This window comes from Vicugna pacos, chromosome 23 (genome assembly GCF_048564905.1).
Source record: "Vicugna pacos chromosome 23, VicPac4, whole genome shotgun sequence".
NCBI classification, from domain to species: domain Eukaryota; kingdom Metazoa; phylum Chordata; class Mammalia; order Artiodactyla; family Camelidae; genus Vicugna; species Vicugna pacos.
Window position 1 is genome coordinate 17383314 of NC_133009.1, and position 25319 is coordinate 17408632.

Consider the following 25319-nt stretch of genomic DNA (forward strand, 5'->3'; position numbering starts at 1 on the left):
ATTGGGGTGCAGGTGTCATCCTGAAGTAGGGTTCCTTCTTCACCAGTGTATTTTTTGGTTTGAGTATTGGTATGCAAACAATGGTTTTAAATTTTACCTTAAAATTTTACTGTTTTATAACTGAATTCTGTCTTTAACATCTAGTCATGCTCTTTTTAATTGGTAGTATTCCATCACATGAATTTAGCACATTTTATTAATCACATTTTCTTAATAAACTTTTTAACTTAACAGTATTTCATTGAATGAATAGAGAACATTTTATTTATAATAATAAATATAATAAGTTTCTTAATGAAGGGTACTTTTTGCTATTACACACAATGCTCCAGTGATTTCTGTATAGGTTGGCTCTCTTCATTGAGTAATATCACTCTTAATTTCTGTTACTTGTTATTTTAAACTCTCTTAAATATTGATTTCTATGCCAGTTGTATATTGGTTATTATTTGCCAGATGTGTTTCTCATTTTATTTTAGATAATTCTGTTTCATTTTTATTTTGAGTTTAATCTTCTGTTCCTACCATACAATTTAACTTAAAATGTTAACTGATAGACTTTTTATAAATGGACTATTTTAATCCCTTTTAACAGTCACCTATTTATACATGTTATGATCCAGAAAATTTTCTAAGCACTTTATGTGTATTAATTCTTTTAACAGTCAAAACAACCCTATGAGGTATGTCCTATGATTATTCCTATTCATAGAAGAGAAAATTGACGCCCAAAAGCATCATATTAGCCTACAATCTTTACTATTTTGCGGGCATGTTGTGAGATTCATTTTCCGTATCATTATTAATATTTTTCAGGAAATAGAGCCTGGCACTGCAGAATGATTACAAATAATTTCTAAAAAATGAATAAATGAGTGTGGAAAATGTATTTTCCGAAGAGAGTCACAACAGTATCTCCCATCCCATCTGCTTGTCTGCAGTGTGACTTTGTCACAGGTGAGTTTAAATAGTATCTTCTCCTTAAATTTAGGCTGGACTTATGACTCCCTGATAACCAATAGGATGTGAGAAAAGCAACTACTGAAGGTAGATCAGAAAAAGCTATGCTCCTTCATCGTGATCCTCTGGAGATGTTTGCTCTGTGGTAAGCCAGCCACCGTGTGAAAAGTTTGACTGCCCTGAGACATTTGTGATGGAGGGGCCACAGTCAACAGCTGTAGCTGAGCTCCCAGCTGGCACCCAGCATCAATTCTCAATCATTTGACTGAGCCATCTTGGATATCTGGCCCAGATGGACTCACATAACTAAATCTGTCACTGAACCGAGCTTGGGTCCATTTGCCTTTGTGCAGTAAAGCTAGTCCACTGACATTGGGTTGTGGTGAGGGTAAGTGCAGCATTTATTGCAGGTGCCAAGCAAGGAGTACAAACAGCTAATGCTCAAAAACCTGGTTATGTGATAAGCTTTCTTGCAGTTTTGATTGTATGAGATCTTCTGCCTACCTATGAGAACTTTCAGTAGGTATTCTATGAAAATTATTTCACATGTAGATGTTTAAAAATTGGAAACACCCAAATGTCCATCAGCAGGAGGATGGATAAATGAAAACAAGTGAACTAAAACTCCATGCAGTACCACAGATGGATCTTAATTAAGAAGTATAATATTGAGAAAAAGAAGCAAGATGGCAAGAAAAAAAAAGCCAGTGTGAATTAATTTATAGTAAAGTTTTAAAAAAGTTAAAGAGGCAAAACTAAGCCATTTTAGGGATGCTTGTATAGATGATGGCTACCTCTGTGAAGGTGGTGGTGTGTGGCAACGGACACGTGTAGAATTCTGGGGTTCTGGCAGGGTTCTTTTTCTGAGCCTAAGTGGTGAATACATGGGTTCTTGCTTTACAATGAGTTATTGTACTCTACACTTGTGTTTGACATACTTTAGTTTTTTGTGTTACAGTCCACAAAAAAAAGACAGTTTTCTGTATACTGCCATTAAAGAATTCTTGAGCTTATGTTGAGTGTGGAAAAGTGTGTAAAATTGGCTACTATTTATGGAAAGGAAGAGAGGAAGGAAGGAAGGAGAGAGGAAGAAGAGACAGAGAAAGAAAGAGAGAGGTGCTTGTAGAAGAAAACTTTGGGCAGAAGAACTAGGTGGCCAAGGGGCAGGGTTAGAAGAAAAATCACTATTCACTGTATACCCTTTTGTTCCTTTTGAATTTCATACCATGTGAATGTATTACCTATTTTAAACAAACAAACAAACAAACAAGTAAATAAATCTTCCTAACTGCAAAAAAGTTTTCTAGCAACTCTAACCATGTTTACCCACAAGGGGTCACTATTGAATGACATTTAATTCCAGTTGTTCATCAGGGAAACACTGTTCTGAATTCTCCCCACTCTCACTAGGGAGTGAAGAAGCATTTTCATTTATGTTCTTACTTTATTTTACACATTATATTCCATTGTTAAAAAACCCTCAATTCACAAATATGCTCAAAAATAAAAAATATACATTTAAAATGGGGTGAAAGAAGACAAAGAAGTTTGATGCAAAAAATTAAAAAAAGGAAGTATTGTTATTTATACAATTAAAAACCTTGCTCAGAACATTAAGACTATGAAAACATTTTTTCCCCCTGGTTGAGTTAGCTAAAGGCAATGCACGAGGACCATTTAGGTGAAATTCCTGACCGGTCTCCATAGATCAATTATGAAACCACGCCGTCTTATGCTCTAAGAGAAGTGTTAGATGTTCTGGGACATCAGACGAGCAAAGTTTCATTCATAGTTAGTTATGGATGAAAATGAAAGTAAGAATGGTATAGAAAAGGAAGAAGAAAAACCTTAAACTTGTGCTTTAAAAATTCTGTCTTACACATAAGATAGTGAGTATCTTCACTTGGCTGGATTTTTCAAAATTTGATTATTGCAGTGAATTCCCGTTTTTCCTAAAGCTGAACTCATTGTCCTTGGGCTAATAATGGGTTAAATGCTATCTTGTAAGTTCAAGGAAATTAGCCCTGCTCAAACACTGCGCACATGCAGTAGTGCTTTGGGCAGAATAAAGACAGGGGAAATCAGTGTGTGGGAGACAGTTTTCTCCGTGACAAGAGCTGAAACAATTAATGAAAAACATTTCAGAAGTGATGGATTCGTCTGACATTCAAAGGAAAAATGTAGCTGTCATTGGTGGTGGCTTGGTAAGAATCTGTTTGTATTTATTATTCCTGTTAGTGGTATTATATTAACTATCATTACTCTTATTTTGTTTGTTTCTCCGAGATTAACTGCTTTTATTTTTTTTTCTACCAGTTTTATTGAGAATTGACATACAGAGTGTATAAGTTTAAAGCGTACAACATAATGGTTTGACTTAACATACATTATGAGATGATTACCACAATGGAAGTTTAGTGAACATCCTCATCTCATACAGATACAAAATTTTAAAAAAATTTTTTTCTTGTATTGAGAACTCTTAGGATTTACTCTCTTAACAACTTTCATATGTAACATATAGCGGTGCTGATTATATTAATCATGTTGTATATTACACCCCTAGTGCTTATCTATAACTGGAAGTTTGAGCCTTTTGACCACCTTCGTCACCAAAGATATCACATTATTGTTGACTAAATTCCCCATGCTGTACATTTTATCCCGTGCCTCATTTATTTTGTTAGGGAAGTTTGTACCTCCTCATAATCTCCCTCACCTATTTCACTTATCTTTATTATTATTAATCGTTGTAAGTATTGTTAATTTTCTTTTGAAACTTTTCTGACATTTAAATACACCTTTTAAAAATGTAGTATTAGTTTATTTTGCTATTTGCTCGAAAAGCTATTTTATTTCCCTTAAATACAGAGGTGTCTGTTTCCCCCCCACCGTTTTTTTTTTTTTTGGTATAACATCTTTTGAAATAGACAATAAAGCAAATTGAATTTGATTAATCAGCAAACTGGCTGTTTTAAAAACAGATATTCATGTAAACAGTCATTTCAATAAAAAAGATTGCCCCGCTTTGGTTAATAACTCAAGTTTATACTGTCTATCAAGAATAGACAGTTCCTTTGGTCAGAAAACATGAAATTAGCCATGTTGGGTGTTCGCTGGTTATTTGAGTAATTGGGAGGAATACCTGTTTAGTCACCTTACATGGCTGGTCTGGTGGAGCTGGGCTGAAGGTGGTGAGTGAGGTGTTCCCCCGTCCTTGAGCAGGTGAAATGAACAGGCTGAGGTGGCTCCACATCTCATAAGATACAGGAAGGGGGTCTCTCCTCGGCTTCCATTGTTATTATACAAAGGTTAGTTCTGCTTAATGTGGGGCTGCCTCAACTAAACTGTATTTTTGTCCCTCTTAGCAGAACTCCTATTTTGAAGGCAAAATATCCCCATTAGTTAAAGTTTAATCATTTTTTTTGCCTTTGGTCTAATCATTTGCAGGCTTTTAGTTCATAGGTATTCATTCATTCGTTTACTCAACAAAAATGTATCGAGGGCCTAATATGTGCCAGACACTGTTCTAGGCTGTGTATAGTTGAGTTTTTTTTATACCACACACAGAGTTACATAGTTTGTGCTAATTCTGACTTTTGTTTTGCCTTCCTTCTTGTGTTTTCCCCGAAGTATGATGACAGTTCTAACACTTCTGGTTCTAAATTTCAAGATGCTAAGGGATGATACCATGTGCCATGTTGGCCAATGCATGTGACATATGTTGTCATTTCTTCATACCAGGCTTCCAATCAAAATTTTGCATAAAATGAGAATTCATGTATTGGACAAAATATTATCGAGTGCCTGCTATGTGCCAACATTGTTTTAGGTACTGAGGATATGATGGTGGGCATTCAGCGAGGAGAAAGACAATGGAAAAGAAAAGTAATAATAAGTTAGTCGGTGAGACCTAAGCCCTATGAAAGACAAGCCCTAGTGCTGTAGAGTGTCCCAGCAGGTGTCCCTTTGGAATGTGGTCAGGGATAGCCTTTCCGAGAGGGGATCTGTAACCACAGACCTGAGTAATGAGCAGGAAGCAGCCATGTACAGAAAGAACATTTTGGGTAAAGAGACAACTGTCCCTAAGAAGAGGAACCCTGAGGTAGTAATGAGCTGGCCACATTTTTGGAGCAGACAGAAAGGCAGGAAGAATGAGACTGGAGAAGAGTGCTGTTGTGGCTGCAGAGACTGAAAGAGCCAGAGATCCTAGGGTCTTGAAGGGAAGGCAGACAGGTTTTATCCTAGACACACTGGAAAGCCATTGGAGGGTAACTTTTCACTAGGCAAGGCATCATGGAAAAAAAGTAAGTTCACTGTATTCTTTAGACTTCTGAGTAAAGGTTCTCTGCTCTGTTGCAATTTCTCCCCCTGGGGCCCAGGGAGAGCCTTTAAGGGATTAGACAGAGTAAGGGACTAGGGTCAGTCCACGGGGAGGAAGAGAATGGGAAAGGTGAAAAAAAAAATACACAAGGAAGAAGATCGGAAAGAAAATAATTCTGTTCAAGTATAAACTTTTTATTTTATGCAAATATTGAGGAAACGAAACATGTAATCACTTAATTACCTTTATTATTATTATTTTATTAGTATTAAAGTAAACAAAACTCTATTCATTCCATTTTTGCTTTCTACTCCCCGAACATTAAGCCTATATATGAAAAAACTTTATTACTGCCCCGATATCTAGCACCTTTTACAAACAGAAGTGGAGTAGATTTCTTTGTGGCTACGGATGTCATCCTGAATCTGCTCAATGGCTGAGGAACAAGTTTTCATCTCACTCTATTAACTTTTCTCAGTCTCTTTTGTAATTTTGCTTGTGCTCTATTTCCTCTCACCAAACAAGTTTTCTTTCAGCCATCTCACTCATGTGCCTATATTTCTCTAACAGGCCTAGCATTTTGAGATTTTTTTCTGCTACCCTGATGGACTTCTAAGGTGCCTCATAAATCCTGTTCTCACCAACATAAGAAGACAATTCATAGCTCAGAGTTTACCACTTTTGCTGCCTGATGAGCAGTATCTGGAAGGGAACCAATGACTTTAGACAGTTCAAAGTTTTGTTAACTGCCTGCCAAGAACGTATTTTTCTTTCCTTTTCATTGATTCCAGAGTACCCTGTCCGTCTGTGCATACACATCTATCCATCCACCCATTCATCTGTTTGTCCTCTCAAAGAGAAAAGAGCACTCCTGCATTGTTTTATATATATATTTTTATTGAAGTATAGTCAGTTTACAGTGTTGTGTCAGTTTCTGGTGTACAGCACAATGCTTCAGTCATTTAGGAACATACATATATTTGTTTTCATATTCTCTTTCACCATAAGTTACTATAAGGTATTGAATATACTTTCCTGTGCTATACAGTATAAACTTGTTGTTGATCTATTTTTTTATATATTAGTTAGTATCTGCAAATATCGAACTTCTAATTTATCCCTTCCCACCCCCTCCCCCCAGTAACCATAGGTTTGTTTTCTTTTTTTTTAACATTTTTTATTGATTTATAATAATTTTACAATGTCATAGGTTTGTTTTCTATGTCTGTGAGTCTTTCTGTTTTGTAAATAAGTTTGTCTTTTTTTCTTTTTTTTTACATTCCACATATAAGTGATATCATATGGTATTTTTTCTTTCTCTTTCTGGCTTACTTCACTTAGGATGACAATTTCCAGGTCCATCTATGTTGCTACAAATGGCATTATTTTCTTCTTTTTTATGGTTGAGTAGTATTCCATTATATATATATTTTATATATATATATCTTCCTTATCCAGTCATTTGTTGATGGGCATTTAGGTTGTTTCCACATCTTGGCTGTTGTATATAGTGCTGCTGTGAACACTGGGGGAGCACTCCTCCATTGTTGATGGTAATCTAAATTGGTCCTTTTTTCTAGAAGACAATTTAAAAAAAATGTATGCTGATAGTCTTAAAAATATGGGAGAACTGCAAAAAGCAGCAATAGCTCTCTATCTTGAAGCCATCCTCAGAAAGGCACTGCATTTAGAGGGACGATTATCCTTCAGCCTGAGGGAAATTGAAAGCATTAGAATCTTTAATGGGGTCTCTCAAAAACACCAAATCTGAAGTATATTCAAAACCTGTAACAGAGCCTTCTAAAAATCTCACTCACTCTCAATCTCTTTCATGTACGTCTCAGCTATTCCAAAAACAAAACCAAAGACAATAGAGAAAACTCCTCCAATGTTCTAGGTAATCAAAATCCTCTCCCCAGCTCATTTCAGACTCTCTTCTACGTCCTTTATCATTACTCTGTTATCTTTACTCCGTTCCTCCCTGGTTCTAAGGCCCAAGAACCAATGGGGAAGACAGAAAGAAGGTGTGGCTCTCAGAAGTTTTGGGGGTTTGGTCCCTGTCATGAAGACCTGTACTTTGATGGACCATTTCATTACTGTGATTGTATCAAAAGCATTGCGTGGGCACCATGCAATTGTTTATAATCTTAAAAATTAAAATAAGTCAAATATACAAATATAAGAGCATTGCATATAATGAAATGTAATGAAATTGTTAAGTATTTTGATCTAAAATATTTTATGACTCTGACATATATTCATAGTATACTATTCATTTTAAAGGAAATTATAAAGTAAAATATACACCTGCTACCATTTTTAAAATAAATATGTGTTTTTATATACATAGAAAATGCTAACACTGGTTCCCCCTGGTAGTAAGATTGTGGGAGATTATGTTTTTCTTTATGTTTATCTGCATTTTCTAATTTTTTATTAAAAACTGTTGAGTTTTTACAAAGTGTCAGGTCTGTACCAGAAATAGCAAGATTGATAAAGTACAAGCCATACACACATCATTTTCTGGGCACTCTCAGCCTGGTGGGAAAATCAGACAGAAATGTAAATCAATCATTCAGTTAATTGTGAGAGATGTTAAAATACATATATACCTATGTACGTCCATGGAATTAAAGACAAAAAGACAAGCCTCATGGAGAAGGAGAGATACTAAGAGAAATTACACTGAGGACATGGGTCTTAAATGAAGGCTAAAGCAGGAAAAAATAGTCCACACAAAGGGAACGTTAGATTCAAAGGCACTTAATTATAAAAGTGCATGGCAGATTCAGGAAATATACAGCAACCTGGGTATACTTCTTGCAGATAGTCCGTGGGAATAGCCAAAAAGGAGCTGGAGAGAGAGGCGGGGTCACATGTAAGAATCTTTTATGTCATGTTGATAATTTGGGACTTTTTCCTAGAGACTTCTGAGGAGGCAGTAAAGGATTTTAGTACAGAAAAGGCATCATCCATGGGCTTGAGATCTATTTCGAGAGAGATTCAAAAGGAGCAATCAGTAGGACTTGTTGCCTAATTAAATGTATATCGGTTGGTGGAGAGGAGCTGTGAATATTCTCCGAGGCGTCCTGGTTGGGTGAGGTAGTGGGCAGGTTACCATTCACTAACAGAAGGAATACAGGAGGAGGAGAAGGTTTGAAGGTTGAGGGATGGGAATAAGTTCAAGGTATGTTGAGATGAAGATTCTCTTAAGACTCTCAGGAAGAGAGGTTCAGTAGTCAGAGATGGCATTCTGGGGAAGGATCTAGGCTAGAGAAAAATTCATGCACGAGCTTTCCTCAGAGCCCCCTCTTGGAAGTGTTTGGGGCATTCATTTTATCATGAAAAGAGGGACAGTCAAGACTATAGCTTGGCCTTAGAGCCCAAACTCAGCTGGTACAAGTCAGAGAGTCCAGAGTAAGGTTTAAATAATGAAACAACATTTGGCATAAGAGATGCAATCCTGGCATATGTAACAGTGACAAAGTCTGAAGAGATTTCCATTTGCTTATTTCAGAGTAAGTGCAGTGAACCATCCAGTTCTTCTCATTACATTGCTATGTTCAAAGATTAAATTCTTCAGAGACCAAGCTACAGATCCATGAGTAGGAGGCATGAACTGGCTTTTTAAACGTCTATTTGGTGACAGACTCAGAAGCAAACTCTGTGTTCCTTAGGGAGAGTTTTATGTGCTTCATTAAGCCAGAAACAGTTGACAGGACGTGTTTAACATTACATTATCAGATTAATTTCAAATGCATTACAATAAAAAGGCATAAAATATATGACATTTTTATAATCATGATGCCTCTTCCTGTTAAGGTTAGCACTTATAAATTAAAAAGTACAGTTTTCTCGTGATCATTCGACACTTGAACGATCATTGATGGAGAGATCATGTGGGAATCAGCAGAAACTTAGTGAATCCTATTACATAAAATCATACCTGCTGAATGCCTGAGAAGCACAGCTCAACATTTTTTAAAAAACAATTTCAAATTATCCTTTAAACTGGTAAGTTAGGCATCAGTGTAGTAGGCCAGGGTGGGGCCAAAGCACATGACATTTAAAGAAGGAAATAAGAAGAAAAAAAGTGGAGAGACGGAAGAACAATAAATTGGGTAAATCCACAATTATGTAACCAAGGAAACTCCTCAGAGCTCTGCTTAACCACAGACAGGCTAGATAAGTCGTTAATAAAACATTTAACTTACATATTATTTTATGATCAAAACAGTTTGCTATTGTGGACTTTGGGTGCTTCAGAACAAATACAGAGATTTTTCATCATTGTCCATGTCCTTAATAGAACTGTTTTAGTTCTGTCCAGGCTTAACTATAAGAACTGGCAGGAGAACCCACTGCTTGCTCCCAGGAGTTTACCCCTGTCCAGTTTCTTCTCTCCTCTCACCACCCTCCTTCCCCATCGATGCACAGGAACCAGCTGTGCCTTAACCGAGGGTTTGTGGTGGGCTCAGAATGACGTACACTCATTTTCCTTTCCATTTTTATCTTTATTGTCTTGCTAGCCTTTTTGCCTGTGCAACAGCTAAAGAAAGCACTGACAGTTATTCCTGATTAAGCATGTTTTACAGAAAGTGAGAAGGGGAAATAAATTTAGAGTGAGTCTGAAAAGTACTGATGTTACTGATCCTTCAGCTAAATTTATATAACACCTACCAAAGTTTTTTCCTTTTAGTTTTATTCAAACCTTGGGTACACAGAATTGGAATGACCATAATCTTTGTTTCAGGACTCCCTATTACCACTGGTCTTGGAGAAGACATTTTTGTTTATCCATGTGTTTATTTATTAATAATAAGAAGCAGCAGTACTTTTGAACTCATCACTCAACTGGGAATTGATACATTGCAGTGACTTATAACAACCTCTGTGCTTCTCCCCAATCCATGACATTGCCCTGACTCTTGTGTTTACCATTCCTTTGCTTTTATAAATGTACGTGAAAGTTCTATGTATATATGATATATGTTTATCATATATATGCACAAATAATATATATACTTCTAAAAATTATGCATATACATATATCTGTGATTTAGGATTTCTTGGTTGGCCTTCCAGGATATTAAATATGTGAATTGCTTTGCAAAATTAAAACCTTCCACACACTTAATGGTTTAAATGAGGGCTGACTACATTTTAAACTAACCACTACAGTCTGCAGAGATTGAATAATATGAAAAAAGTTAGGTGACTGCAGTATCCATGACAAAAGGAGACACAAGTCCTAAACCATCAGATTATTAAGAAAAGGAATATCCAAGTGCTTAGATGCTAAGGTGCCTTGGAGCAAAGGAAGCAAAACTCGTGCGGAGTGAATAGTAGAAGAGGACTCAGGTCCTCCTGTGCCTGCACACCTGTACTCACAGGTCCCCTAAACACTGCCCGGGTGCAAGGCCCTCTCTCCTTACCCCCCACATCCACCAGGGGCTGCTGAGGACCCACCAGCCTCCCAGCTCAGAGCTCCTCTAGTTAAGCATCCCCTCCCACGTGTCCCCTCGGCCAGCTCTGTGATTCCTGTCTCCCAGCTGAACTTCTCTTTGCCACCTTCCCTTCCAGCCTCTTCCACAGAGCCCTCTGGATCTATGTTTTGGTGTGCGAAATGTCAGTGTTTTCGCTTTATTTATTGCAACTCCCCCCAGACTCCTGGCCTTAGCTTAAACCTGAGGACAGCAGCTGCCTTGCAGCTTCTCCTATGGCTCAAGTATCTGAAGATTGGTGGTTGCCATGGTAGCCTTATTCTGCACTGCAACTTTCAGCCCTGTAAGTCTCCATTTTTACATGTTAACCCTTTGAGACTTAACTTATCTCCTTATACCACCTCTGTCCTCCTCACTGTTGTCATCAACCCACCTCTAGGTTACTTCCTCCGAATATTGAAGACTTCAGTACTTACACATAATCTTTTTTTCTATACTCCAGCCCAACCATCACCTTGAGTGACTATCAAAAGTTTTTGTTGACCCATCCAATTCCCTAGCCCTTCAGTTCCTTGAATTCTGCTTTCAATCCCTTCCACCTCTGCTATACTTCAGCCTCCAAGTCCCATGACCACATCCTGGACCTGCACCTGATCATTCCACAGAACTGCCCCATCTAGGATAACAGTGTCAGACCTAGGACTCCCTGATTCAGCACCTCCTAGCTTCCTAGCTCTCCCATTCAGTTGCTTCTGCTACGTCTATTCTTCACAGGGACCTCCTACATTCCCCGTTCATCAGCCCTCTCTGTCTTCCTTCCATCCCATCCAGCTCAGCTGTTAACTGTCCATCAATCCAACTAATACTTCAACTCATTGCTTTCTGTTCCATCCATATGGCTGAATCCCACCCTGCTTAGTTCCAGTGGTTTTCTTCCTCTGCATAGAATCCGGGCTGTTAATGCTACAAGAGAAAAGCATATAACAAAACCTCACGTCTTGGTGCTACTCTTAATCATGGTCTCAATCTTCAACCATGTGCTATTCACCCACACTTCTACTTTATTAAGCAGCCCATGTTCTGGAACCAGATTGGATCCATCTGAATCTTGACACCAACTGCAGCACTCACTAGCTGTGTTACCTTAGGTGAGCCATTTAACTTCTCTGTGCCTCAGTTACCATACCTGTAAAACAAGATAATAAAGTATCTACCTCCTTCTACAGCAGAGGAGATTAAATAGAGCAATGAGTGAATGGTACATAACAGCTACTTCATGTGTCTGTACATTATTATTATTGTTTCTTTAATCAGATTTCTGCTTCTTTTTAGTGGTTATTTTTAACCTTTATCATGTGTTTCTTCTACTTAGATGTCTCTGCCTCCTGACTCAGTCACCCTTACTTGGCTGACTCCCACTCATTCTTTCGGTCTCTGCTTAGATTTCATTTCTCCCGAGAAGTCATTCCCTACCTCACTCTATAACCCTCTATTTGGGTTAAGGGCCTTTTCTCTACTCTCATTGTAATTTCTCGACCATACTATTTATTACCCTTTGTTATAATTAACTATAATGCCCTTGAGCGGCCCAGGTGTATCTTGAACTCTGTTGTGTAGCACCTAGCACAGAGCTGGCACAGAGAAAAAAATTAATAAATAGATGTTAAATAAGTACATGAATAGTATTTGGAAAAATGAAGGCCCAGACAAGACTGTGAACCCCCTCAGGGCAGCCATTATGTATTATGTTTGGATCACTTTAAGTGCCTAGCAAGAGATCTTGTAAGAGTTAGAAATCAGTAAATATTTTCCACATAATCACTTTTCTGTGCCTCTTGAAAGTTGTTTTTGAATTTCCAAAGATTCATACTCTTTATCAGTTTGTTCCTTCTCTACATATGTGTCAAAATTGTCTCATTCTTCAAAGCTCAACTCAAAAATGATCTCCAGGAAGTTTTTACCAGTCTCTTTGTTCTGGTTATCTATTGCTATGTAATAAACTACGCCAAAACTTTGTGGCTTAAAACAAAAATCTATTCCTATGCCTCACAGTTCTGTGGGTGTTCTGTCATGTGCCTAGGGGTGCAGTCATCTGAAGGCTTGACTAAGCTGGATGCCCAAGATCACGCACTCCCATGGCTGGTGGTCGGTGTTGGCTATTAATGAGTGAAATGTTCAGCTGAGGCTCTTGAGCAACTGCCTGTGGCTTGTCCACATGGCTTGGGTTTCTCACACATGTCAGCCTCCAGATAGTTACTCTTCTTACATGATCACTGGCTTCCAAAAGGCAGGATGCAAAAGTTTCCAGGCCAGCAAATGACTATGCCTGACAAATGGCTCAGGTGTCACTTCTACTGCATTTTATTGGTCAAGACTATCATAGGCCCACCTGGATTCAAGAAATAAATTTCATTTCTTGATGGAGAAGTATTGAGGTCACATGGCAGAAGAGATTTGATTATGGCCACCTTTGGAAAAGACAGTCTGGTACATCACTCAAGGCAAAATTAATCTCTTGCGTGTCTTATGTAAGATTTCATTTAGTCTTTTTTTTTTTAACATTGATTCCCACCTTTGGAGCTAGATTATTTTGCAAGGAAAGGTCTCTAGTTTATATGCACTCAAAACATTGGGTAAGTTGAATAAAATTCTAATGACTAAAACATATAATTTTTTTTAAAGTATGTGTAAATGTTTTATGATTAAATTTATTTAAAAATTTAACTGATCCATAATCAAAATTCAAATAATGTGAGAAATCTGCAAAACTTTTATATAAAATTTACTAAGCATTGATTGGTTTATATGTTTATCTCTTCTTAACAATTAGGTGTTCCTAGGCCTGAGTACTTAGCTTAATAATCTTTAGGCCCCTAACATTTAGTAGATTAAGTTACATGTAACATGCTCGATAAAATTTGGCTTGGTTTGGTTACAAATTTTATTTTAAAATGTAATCTCTACCATTCATGTATACATTCAACAAATATCAATCAGGTACGTATTATGTTGCAATGGTTTTGGACAAGGATAACATGGTGAGCAAAAACAGTTTGCAGCTTAGTGGGACAGAACAGATATTGATTACAGAAGCACCCTAAGAATGTGGACTTTCCTTTGTGATAAGCTCTTTGTGTTAGCTTTTTAGGGCAACAGAGTACCAAAAACAAGTGGTTTAAAAAACAGCTATTAATTATTTCACAGTCCTGGAGGCTATAAGTCTAAAACCAAGGTGCCAACAGAGTTGTCTCCTTCTGAGTGCTGTGAGGGAAAGCTCTGCTCCAGGTCTCCCTCCTTGGCTTGCAGATGGACGTCCTTTCCCTGTGTCCCTTTACATCATCTTCCCTGTGTGAGTGTTTCAGTGTCCAAATTCCCCTTTCTATAAGGACTCCTCTCATATTGGGCTTGGAGGCACTCTAATGACCTCATTTTAACTTAATTACTTCTGTAAAGACCCTGTCTCCAAATAAGGTCACACTCTGAGGCACTGGGGTTAGGACTAATGCATATGAACTTGGGTGACCGCAATTCAACCCTTAACGCTTCTCAAAGGAGAAGTTTGTAGCGCTATGAGACCTCCTAAGAGGGGATTTGAGGTAGTTAGATGGGCCGAGGAAGGCTTCCTTGAGGAAGTAAAGCTGAGTGGAGACCTGAGGATAAGTGGGCTAGAAAAAGAGGAAAGAGAAGACTGTTAGCCACGGAAATCCTCTTGTGAGGGCGAACCTGGTGAGTGCAGGAGCTGAAAGTAGGCTAGCAAGGCTGGAGTGGAACAGTGATGTGATCTCCATAATTTAAAAACATTATGGAGAAAATCTGAGGTCTACGAGGAGTCATTTTTCTCTGAGAGGCTTATGTTTGCTTCTGTTAAGTGCCTGTGGTTGCCAGCAATCCGAGGTGAACGTAATTCAATCAGGGCCAGAGATGATTCCTAAGGCTGCTTTGGTCCCTTAAATCACTGGTTTATTTCCAGTTTATTCTACTTCTAAGACATACCTGTTTAGGGTCCTAACTCAAAGCCTGGGCATTTATTAAACCTTCCTGAGCAGAGGTTTGGAGTGTGTGTCCTAAACTCCAAATTTTGTCCTTTTAGCTTCATGAGTCTATCAAAAATCCTGCTGAGATTCTCAGCCTCCCCTACAATCAACTGATGCCAAGTTCACCTCTCTGGGCCTCCTTTTTCTCTTAGCAGAAGACGTAGTTCAAATGACCTATTGCACTACTACAACAAATGGCTGCTTGTGGAGAACAGATGGTCAAGAAGTCAGAAGAATGCTAGTAGAACAGACAGGAAGCTTACATTAGTCAAGCATGATGCTTGTGATAAAGCAGAATGGTGAAAATGGAAAGAGATGGATAGATGGAAAAACATTACAGGGTAGAGTTGGTAGAACTTGGAATGGATTGGATGTGGAGAATGAGGGAGAGAGTGTTGCCAAGAACGATTCTGAGATTTCTAGCTTGAGCAACTGGGTAGATGGGATGTTATTCATTGGCATAGGGAATATGTGGAGAAAACTGACACAATGTGGGGCAAGGATCACAAGTTTCAGTTTGTCTCTGTTGATTCTGAGGTGCTTTGAGACATTTAAAAAGCTACATCGATTCAACATCTATGTGCATGAGCTTGAAAGGAGATCTGAGTGGGAGACGTAAATTTTCACATCACCATGGATGTGAGAGATGGACCAGGAAGGAGGTTTGAGAAACTCCAACATTTGATTGTTTTCTTTGCAAGGGTGAAAGAGAGAAAGAGGAAATGGCCAGAGAGGTATGAGAAAGCAAACAAACAGGAAGGTTAACGTTCCAAGAAGAAAAGTTAACAGTACTGCGTGCTGCTGAAAAATTGACTGTGATCATTGTAGACTGTGTTACCAAATTTAAGTTGCTAGTGGTGAGGCAGTAAACAAATCACTGCAACTCATATAAACATATAGGAGGGAAACACTATAAAGCTGTGAGAAGACAATAAACAAAAAATTCTTCATAATCTCAAAGTTGGGAGAGATTTCTGAAGCAGGATACCAAATGCATTAACAATAATGTAAAAGATTGATCAGTGTGACTACATTAAAACAAAGAGATTCTTGTCATTAAAGATAGTATAGAATTTTTTAAAAAGCAAATCAGAATGGAAGAAGATATTTGCAACATTTAAAAATGAGGCACTCTGTACCCAGCTCTCTGAATAACTCAAATGATAGAATTACTCAAATAGAAAAATAAAGGCAGACAGTCCAACAGAAAATGGGCAAGAAACTTAAACGGACACTCTACAACAGAGGAGATCCAAATAGCCTATCAGTATATGAAAAGCTGTTCAGTCTCTTTAGTAGTATCTATTTATTTTGGCAAATTAAAACCACATTCCCACCTATCACTTTGTTTAAAAGTTTGAGAACACCAAGTGCTGGCCAAGATGAACCCTCAGAAGCTGCCAGTGGGAAAACACGTTCGTACGAAACTTGGACACAATTTGGCATAATAAAGGTGAAGATACATAAACTTTTGATCAAGGATTCCACTTCTGTGCATAAAATCTGAGAAGAAATCATGCATATGTGTACCCGGGTACATGTACAAGAATGTTCTTTGCAACATTTTTAATTTTCCCAGGCCATCATTTCACAACGTACAGCATATATCAAACCATTATGTTGTATACTTTAAATTTATATAGTTTATACATCACTTATATCTCAATGAAACTGGAAAAACTAATATTCTCAGGCCAGAAATAACTCAAGTGTCCTTCAACGGGAAGATGGTTAAATAGTCTGTGAGATTTCATACGATGAAGAATCATATGGAAACGAAAAATGGATGACATGGGGTTTATATGCAATCACATGGAGAGATCTCATCAGCATTATTATTGAGTTAAAGAAGCAGATGCAAAAAATACACAAGTGTGATGCTAATTATGTGATTCAAAAGCTGGCAAAATTAAACTGCCTCAGGATGTATATACCTAAGTGGGAAAACTATAAAGAAGCAAGGATAGGTTATCACAAAAGTCACAACTTCTAGGTGAAAGTTTGGGGACTGCAACTGGGAAGGAGGCTGGGGGAGTATGGAGATCAGCAATGTTGTACTTTTTCATCAGTGTGGCTATGTGAGTGTTTGCTCTAGTTATTCTATAATCTGTACACATGTTTTATGATCTTTCTGTATGAAAGGTATACTCATCATTTAAAAAAAGTTCAAAAAATAAAACATTCTTGAAAAGCAGACCTTTTAAATCTTGAGTTAATCCCATTATTTTTGCAAATGGTATTTTCCAGCAGTGATTGAATAGATCAATGTGATGACTGAGGCTAGTAATAGTATGGCCACACATGAGGTTGCATTTAGCCAGCAAAAATCCCCTCTATTTGTGGAATCAGATTAAAATATGGAAAAACTTGCTTTGATTCCTAGGTTGGATCATTAAATGCATGCTTCCTTGCCAAGAGGAATTTCCAAGTTAATGTATACGAAGCTAGGGAAGGTAAGACAATACTAAACAATGTGAGGTGTGGTTCTGATTCTGTGACTTCTTCCTCTTTAGATTTTAAAAAGAAAAAAAAAATTAAGATGAACTGTTAGATTTCATTAATAACCTCAACTATCGAAATTTAACATAATGCAAATTTATTACTATTAGTGTTTTCTTTAAAAGAGTAAACAAGCCCTTTTAATGTGGTCCTGATGGCACCAGTGGTTCAGGTGCTCATCCTGTCCTAGGCTGTAAGCAGGTGTGTGTAACATGGCGTCTACTTCCAATGTCTTAGATATCCGGGTGGCTAAATTTGCACGTGGAAGAAGCATTAATTTGGCCCTTTCTCACAGAGGACGACAGGCTCTGAAAGCCATTGGCCTGGAAGATCAGGTACCTTGTTAATGCATTTTCCTTAAAGAAGACAGCACCTGCTGTTTTTCAACAATTGCATGGTCTTGATTTCATCTTGGTTCAAAGCACCACTTAATGCCAAAGCCCTCTGCATGAGAACCCATTTTACAAAGGTTTTCAAGCTTCTAAAATTCACAACAGGGGGAACATTTCACACTTGAGGCACCCGGGGGGAGGACCGGAGCATAATGTGGGGCAGGCGGATACTGTACCAGGTAGGAACTTGGCCATCGCATCTGGCACTGGGCTCTCAACCAGACAGGGAGTCCCTGCCTACTGCAGCGTGATCAGGGATGGCCTCCGGGACCGGAGGAGGCAGGCAACTCCCCGTTTGACTACTTAGGTCCATTATCTCTTATCCACAATTCTGTACTCCAAAAACTCTGGGACTACAAAGCTTTTCAGCACCCATTCAGCAGCAAACTTGACCTGATGTGAGGCTTTTTATGGCCTTTAAAAAAAAATCTCATTTAGCGTGAATATGTTTTTCTAAAGAAATATTGTGTTTGATTATGTGGTGGTGCCCTGTGTGTTATATAATATCCACATACGCACTACATTACCTACCTAAAATTTGAAAACCTCTGAATTCTGAAACCAATGGGCCCTAAGTGATTGGGTAAAGACTGTGGGCCTGTTGTGGGTTTTTCTTATACGGATTCAATGTGGCCAAACGTCTCACGTTCATGTATCTTAGAAATGTGAACAGAAATAACGTATTTTTCTTGATAGTGCTTTTGCTGACAATGTGTTTTTGAAATGATAGTGTAAGTCAATACAAGTTCCGTTTGCATCTCCATAGTTTTCTGAGGCATGTGTAGGAAAACACTCTGCGCTGGGTTTCAGGAATCCCTCTTGCATTACTTTCTTTTGAGGTCATGAGAAAAATCACTTATCTCTCTGACAATGAACCATTTTCCTCAATTGTAATATTTGATTTAGACCATATAAACTTTAAGTCAATTCCCAAATCTTAAAGTTTAAAAAAAAAAAAAACTAAAAACTAAAATTTGCAGGAAAATGGTTTTCATTAAGTTTCCACCATACTGCACTCCCATGGCTCCATTATGTTTTGATATTTGGACAATATTTGAAAAATCACATTTCAAAATCAATCTCTGTCTTATTTGCATGACACCATGTTGTGGAGATTGAAATCGATATTTCTGGTTTTATTTCAGATTGTATCCCAAGGTGTCCCCATGAGAGCAAGAATGATTCACTCTCTTTCAGGAAAAAAGTCTGCAATTCCCTATGGGACAAAGTCCCAGGTAGGTTTACCTGGAGGGGCTTTTTTGTAAAGTGGTAATAGCTGAGTCTAATGTTGGAAGCTTGCTACTTGCTTGTTGGCCCTTCCTTTCTTCTCTAGCCTTATCTTTGGCATCACTTGCCTTCTGGAATTCAAGAACATGTACTAGTTAATTCATAGGAGGTGCTTAGAAAGGGCCCAGTTCCTCATAAATGTTCAATAATAGATATTATTTTTATCACTATTAAGCTGGTTTTTTGCCTCTACGCTTTGGTCGTACTGGCCTGGGATGCCCTTTCCCTCCCATCTCCTTTCAATTAGGCAGAGATTACCATGGATTTATTGTTAAGCATACTATGCAAGAACAACTCTATGTAAACTTATGTCTTATGATGCTGTTGCCTTTTCCTGACTCTCTGGCCCCAAATTTATTATAATAGAACTTATAGAATGAACCAGAAATGCTTTCAGTGTTGTATAATTTCTAAAACAACAGAGGCCAGATGATGATACAGAGTTTAGGAAAGAATATCCATTATCCTGCTTTGTGTTTTTCTTCTTGTCTCTTAAATAGTAACGTATAGAGTTGGGCAAAGTATGTACTTTTATCTGATTACACTTTCTAGGTTTGTTTCTTTGAGAGAGAATGAATGTACTAGACATCTGTCAACCACAGAAGAAACCCAACTTGCTTTATCCAGCAATGCCTCATTTTGCAGAACCCAAGTGAGGTTCATATTCTTTGGAGTCTCTGACCCTCTGCAGAGCTCCAACTGCAGGTAGACTAGCAGTTCTCAGACTCAACCTGGGATCTTGTTAAAATGTCTGATTCTGTAGGGCTGGGGTGGAAGCTGAGTTTCTGCAATCCAAATAGACCTACGTGGTGTCCATGCTGCTGGTCTGTGGACCACACTTTGGGTAGCCAGAAATAAAGTACATATGCTCATGGGAATAAGGTCTTTGTGGATTGTGTGAGGATTTAAGAAGCTGAAGTACTTCACACCCAATAGGATAGCTACTATCAGAAAACAAAAACAGAAAGAGAAAGTAAGTGTTGGTGAGGATATGGAGAAGTAAGAACCTTGTACACTGTTGGTGGGAATTTAAATTGGTGCAGCCACCATGGAAAACAGTGTGATGGTTCCTCAAAAATTAAAAATAGACCTACCAAGTGATCCAGAATTCCACCGCTGGGTATAGATCCAAAAGAACTGAAAGCAGGGTCTGGAAGAGATATTTGAACATCCATGCTCATAACAGCACTATTCTTGATAGTTAAAAGGTGAAAGCAACCAAAATTTTCATCACTGGATGGATAAATAAACAAAATGTGGTATAAACAGGTGAGATAATAGAAGGTATCGGTCTCTGCCCTGGTTCCTGACACAGGCCTCCTAAAACCCTTGTACTCCCCTAAGTGATAAGAATACTAGGAGCATCTTTTGTTCAAATAGTTGTTCTTTGACTCTGTTCCTAAATCTCTTGCAATTTGCTGGGTGATAGAAGTATCTTTTGCTCTAATGAGGTAACTCTGGTCACCAGAAAGACCAAACCATGATTAGAAGCTTGGAACTTTCAGACTCATCCCACGTTCTCCAGAGAGGGGAGAGGGGCTGGAAATGGAGATAATTATCCATGATGACTATGTGATAAAGCCTCCATAAAAAATCCCAAAAGTATGGGTCCAGAGAGCTTCCAGGTTTGTGAACACATGGCGTTACTGGGAAAATGACACACCTAGAGATGGCAAATATATACCTTATCCTATGCATCTCTTCCATCTGGATGTTCACCTGTATCCTTTATCATATTCTTTTATAATAAACTGGCAAACATAAGTAAACTGTTTTCCTGAGTTCCGTGAGCCACTCTAGCAAATTGATTGAGCCTGAAGAGGTGATCCTGGGAACTTCTGCTTTACAGCGGATTAGTCAGAAGCACAGGTAATGAACTGCATTTGCAATCAGCATCTAAAGGGAGGGGACGGTCTTGTGGGGCTGAGATCCTAAGCTGTGAATCTGTTGCCATCTCCAAGCTGGTAGTGTCAGAACAGAGTTCAATTATAGGACATCCAGCTGGTGCTGCAGAGAATTACGTGGTTTGAGGAAAACTCCTCTGTATCTGGTGTCCGAAGTGTTGTGAGTGTGGTAATAGTATGAGAGTACAAGAGAGACACACAGGAGAAGTGTAGGTTTTCTATACAGCATAAAATGGAATACTATTCAGCCTTTAAAAAGAAGGAACTTCTGACACATGCTGCAACATGGATAAACCATGAAGACTTTATAAGTTAAATAAACCAGTCACAAAATTACACGTACTGTATAATTCCACTTATAGGAGGTATCTAGAAGAGTTAAACTCATAGAAACAGAAAGTAGAATGGTGGGTGCCAGGGCCTGGAGAAGGGGAATGGGGGGCTATTATTTAATGGGGATGGAGTTTCAGTTTTCTAAGATGAAGTGTCCTGTGGTGGATGGTGCTGATCGTAGCACAAAAACGTGCGTGTACTTAATGCTGCCAAACTGTGTATTTTAATGGTTAAGATGGTAAATTTGTTATTGTGTGTGTGTGTGTCAAAAGTGGCTGAAAAGTAAAACATTCCAACAACTGAGTGAGGAAAGGAGCCGTGGTGGGGAAGGATTAAATTTTTCCATTTAGTGACTTCTTAGAAATAATAACCTGCTTATTTCAGTAAGGTGAAAACCTAGGGACATGATCCTCTCAGGGGAAGGAAGGGAAAATCCCACTGATTATCTATTGTCAGATAAACATCTTCAGATAATTAATATGTCCTGTTTAATTGGCCCCAAATAAAGCTTGGTGCTATAGGAAAGATCACCTCTTCTTAACAGGCAAGGAAGATTTACACATGCAAATCAAATAGCTACACCAACTAAATGTATGCTTTCTGTAAACAGTGATCATCCTCCTGTGCACCATGCCCCGTGCTAGTTGCTGAGGAACAGGAGAGGAGCCTGCCACCTGGGGAGGACAGACAGTAATCAAGTTCATTGATAAAAGAACTCAACTGAGTGATGGCAGGAGCACTGAGCTGTATGATTCAGAAAAGGAGGAAACCTTTTGTTTTCAGAGAAGAGAATGTGAGACTTGAAACAGACATTTTGTTTAAATCTTAAACTGGTAGCAAAATCACATTGTCCCAATCAAACGACAGTCCTCCTGTAGAGGGAAGTTGGGTGAGACCAAAGTTTTAAAAAAAATGTAAATGTTTAAGTGCCAAGGGTGCACTGGATGAGAAAACTTGCAAATGTGCTTTCGAATAACAGAATCTTACGGTGATCAGCCACTTTAGATGCGCTGACTCCGACCACCTTGCTTTACAGATGAAGAAACAGGCTGCATGATTACGTGAGGACCACATCAAGGGAGAAGCAAGGCAGGTTTCCTTGCAGACAGTGGCCAGCGAGCACGGTGGAGGCGCCCCTCGCAGTCACAGGAGTGTGGGCGATACTGCTTAGTTTACACTATTTCTTTTCGCCAAAATGAGAGGGACTCATAACAGTCAGCCCACCTTTCTCTTGGATTAACATGCATTGAGCTGAGGAAACTCAGCTCAACACACCCATCCCATCCCCAGAGGTTGAGCCAGCAAAGTGTGAATAGACCAAAGCGTAAGATGTGGTTTAAAATAACAGGAAATCTAGATGAGAAGAGTGACTTGGACCCGAGGCTAAAATTAACTTCCTTACTATTATGGCGAGAGAATGAGAGAGAGAGACAGAGAGCGAGACATAGAGACAGAGAGAGAGAGATGCAGTTTCATTGCCAGTGACTCCCCAAGAAGGTGAAAGAGTTGGTGGGAGTCCTCATTTTGGAACCTTCATTACAGAAGGAGGAACTACCCTTCCCCATAAATCCTGCCATGTTTTAATCTTTAAGAACTGAGTAATGCTAAATTTATAGCCACCCCTCTTACTATCACTATTTTTATATTGGAGGTGAACATGGGGGCCTCTTTGTCTTGTAAGAACTATATAAAATTGCTTTGAATTGGCCAATTCCACAGCCTGTGGCGATGCAAAGCCATCCGTATGACCCCAGGGTTTCTTCAAATCCTCAGGGAGCCTACCTTGTACTGGCCTCTGTTGCCTCTTGCTCAAGCCCACTCCTCCTCTAGGATTGGCTATGTAGCATGTGGTCCACACGAGAAACTCACCCTTTTCACTAATTTATACACACACACACACTCAAAGTACACATGAACATGCTGGAGACCTGGGGGTCATTGTACAGGGCACAACAAACAATTTATAAATCCCTACTGTGTACAATGTGACCTCTGAAACCCTTTCTGTACCCCCTTCTCTGAGCCTCCCTCCTCTATCTGCCCTTTCTCCCTTGTGGTAACTGACTTGCTGGTTTCGCCCATTTCCCTCTCAAATTACCAAATATCAAAATATTCTGTAATATACAGAGCAGGTCAGAGTTCCTCACTTCTTATTCCTAACCTCCTAGACCCAGAATGTAGAAATGGCCCCCTTACTAGAAAACAGACTCATTTGGAGGCTTTCAGGACCTAGAATGTAAACATTGCATTTTCGAGCACATTTGAAAAAGTCAGCACTGCACTGTTCTCCAGCAAACCTCCAGAGGGGATTATGCCACTTCCTTTGGGTTTTTTCTTAGTGTTTTTTGTTTGTTTGTTTGTTTGTTTGTTTCAAGGGCCATTTTATAGCTCTTGACTTGTTTGTTCTTATTCTTACTTACTCTTTGTAAGATAAGCCTTTTAGAATATGTATTGGAGAAGTGAGTTTGATGTGAGTGACTCAAACTTTTGGTTATAGTTACAATACTGCCCAGAGACGTGGGGGGGGTGGTTAGACGGGGACTCTCCCTGGTCTTCCTGCAGGACCAGTGTTGGTTGGTTGGTTCCCAGGTGATCAGTTCCCAGATTATCTCAACCAAGACTGATAACTAATAGGGAAAGAATATTTTCCCCATGTAAAGGCTTCATAATTTGAATGTTTCCTAATATACTTTGAATAACAAGTGTGGTTTCTATTGAAATGCAATGATTAATGGCACAGGAGACTGGAAAGGAGAACCACAAGGCAGAGAATTAAAAGGTCCCTGTTAATTTTAGTTTTTAATAAAGACACAGGAAGCTCTTCCTCAGTCATTGCCTCTGTAGCGTGACCAAGTTATTTTTACACCAGGCATAGAGTTAGCTGTTAATTTTAATATCTCTATTGAATGAGGTGAAGATGAATGTTAGCATATTTGTGTTAAATGTAATGTCCCATAATTTGGAAAACTGTATGCTTTAAAATTTTAAAGCAGTAGACTTGCCCTGAATTGCAAGGCTGCATTATGAATTTCATGGGCACTAGGTAGGCCCTTCGGCCTTTGTGGGACACTTTCTCTATAAGACAATAAAAATTAAGAATTAGATTATATGAGTGCATTGATAGAAAGGTTAATATAATCTAGACTGGATTCATTCCTATATATATTCATATTTATTTTTTCTTCTGATTTTAAAATAAACTAAGATTAAAACATTTTCATGAACCCCTAAAAGTATCCTAGGCCCTATGCATCATTCTGACTGTGCCCCATGGAACAGTCGGCCCTATGAAGTCAGAAACAACCAACACACATCCCAGCCAGGGTCCATCCTACTCTTGCCAATCCTTGCCCCATCTCAAACACACACACACACACACACACACACAGCCTTTCACATTGAATGAAGCCTCTCCAAGTAGTTTCTTTGGGAAATAGCACATTTATTCTAGTGATGTGTCATTTCTGAAGTTTTTAAACAACTCTATTTGGAGACCTATAACAAACATAATGAGATTTATGTTTTATTGTTAAAACAAAACTATCTTAGTGAAAATAATATTTTTGCTATCAGAAAGAAGTTTGGGTTTTATAGTGTCAAACTTTGAAAAAAACCTAAGCTTAATTTAATTTTTTAAAAAATTTCAGAGCTATTTATTTTTTAGTTGAAGTATAGTCAGTTTACAATATTGTGTCAATTTCTGATATACAGCATAATGCTTCAGTCACACATATACATACGTATATTCCTTTTCATATTCTTTTCATTTTCATTATAAGTTACCATAAAACATTGAACATAGTTCCCTGTGCTATGAACGTATTGTTTATGTCTTTTATGTATAGTAGTCAGCACCTGCAAATCTCAATCTTCCAATTTATTCCTTTCCACTCCCTTCCCCCCCCCCCCGGTAAACATAAATTCATTTTCTATGTCTGTGAGTCTGTTTTTTTCTTGTAAATAAGTTCATTTGCATCTTTTTTTTTTAGATTACACTTATAAGTAATATCGTATGGTATTTTTCTTTCTCCTTCTGTCCGACTTCACTTAGAATGATGATCTCTAGGTCCATCCATGTTGCTGCAAATGGCATTATTATATTCTTTTTACAGCCGAGTAATATTCCATTGTATATATACCAT

General features: G+C 38.4%; 1 protein-coding gene across 1 annotated transcript in view; it reads left to right on the top strand.

The window, feature by feature from the left end:
• Window positions 1-2837: 2837 nt before the first annotated feature.
• The window catches only part of KMO (kynurenine 3-monooxygenase), a 40794-nt gene continuing 18312 nt past the window's right edge, over window positions 2838-25319 (top strand). Inside the window, exons 1-4 of the mRNA XM_015234783.3 lie at window positions 2838-3164; window positions 17146-17215; window positions 17499-17596; window positions 18799-18888. Of these exons, the coding sequence (XP_015090269.1) occupies window positions 3090-3164; window positions 17146-17215; window positions 17499-17596; window positions 18799-18888 (333 nt within the window). The 5' untranslated portion in view covers window positions 2838-3089. The remainder of the gene's footprint in view (window positions 3165-17145; window positions 17216-17498; window positions 17597-18798; window positions 18889-25319) is intronic.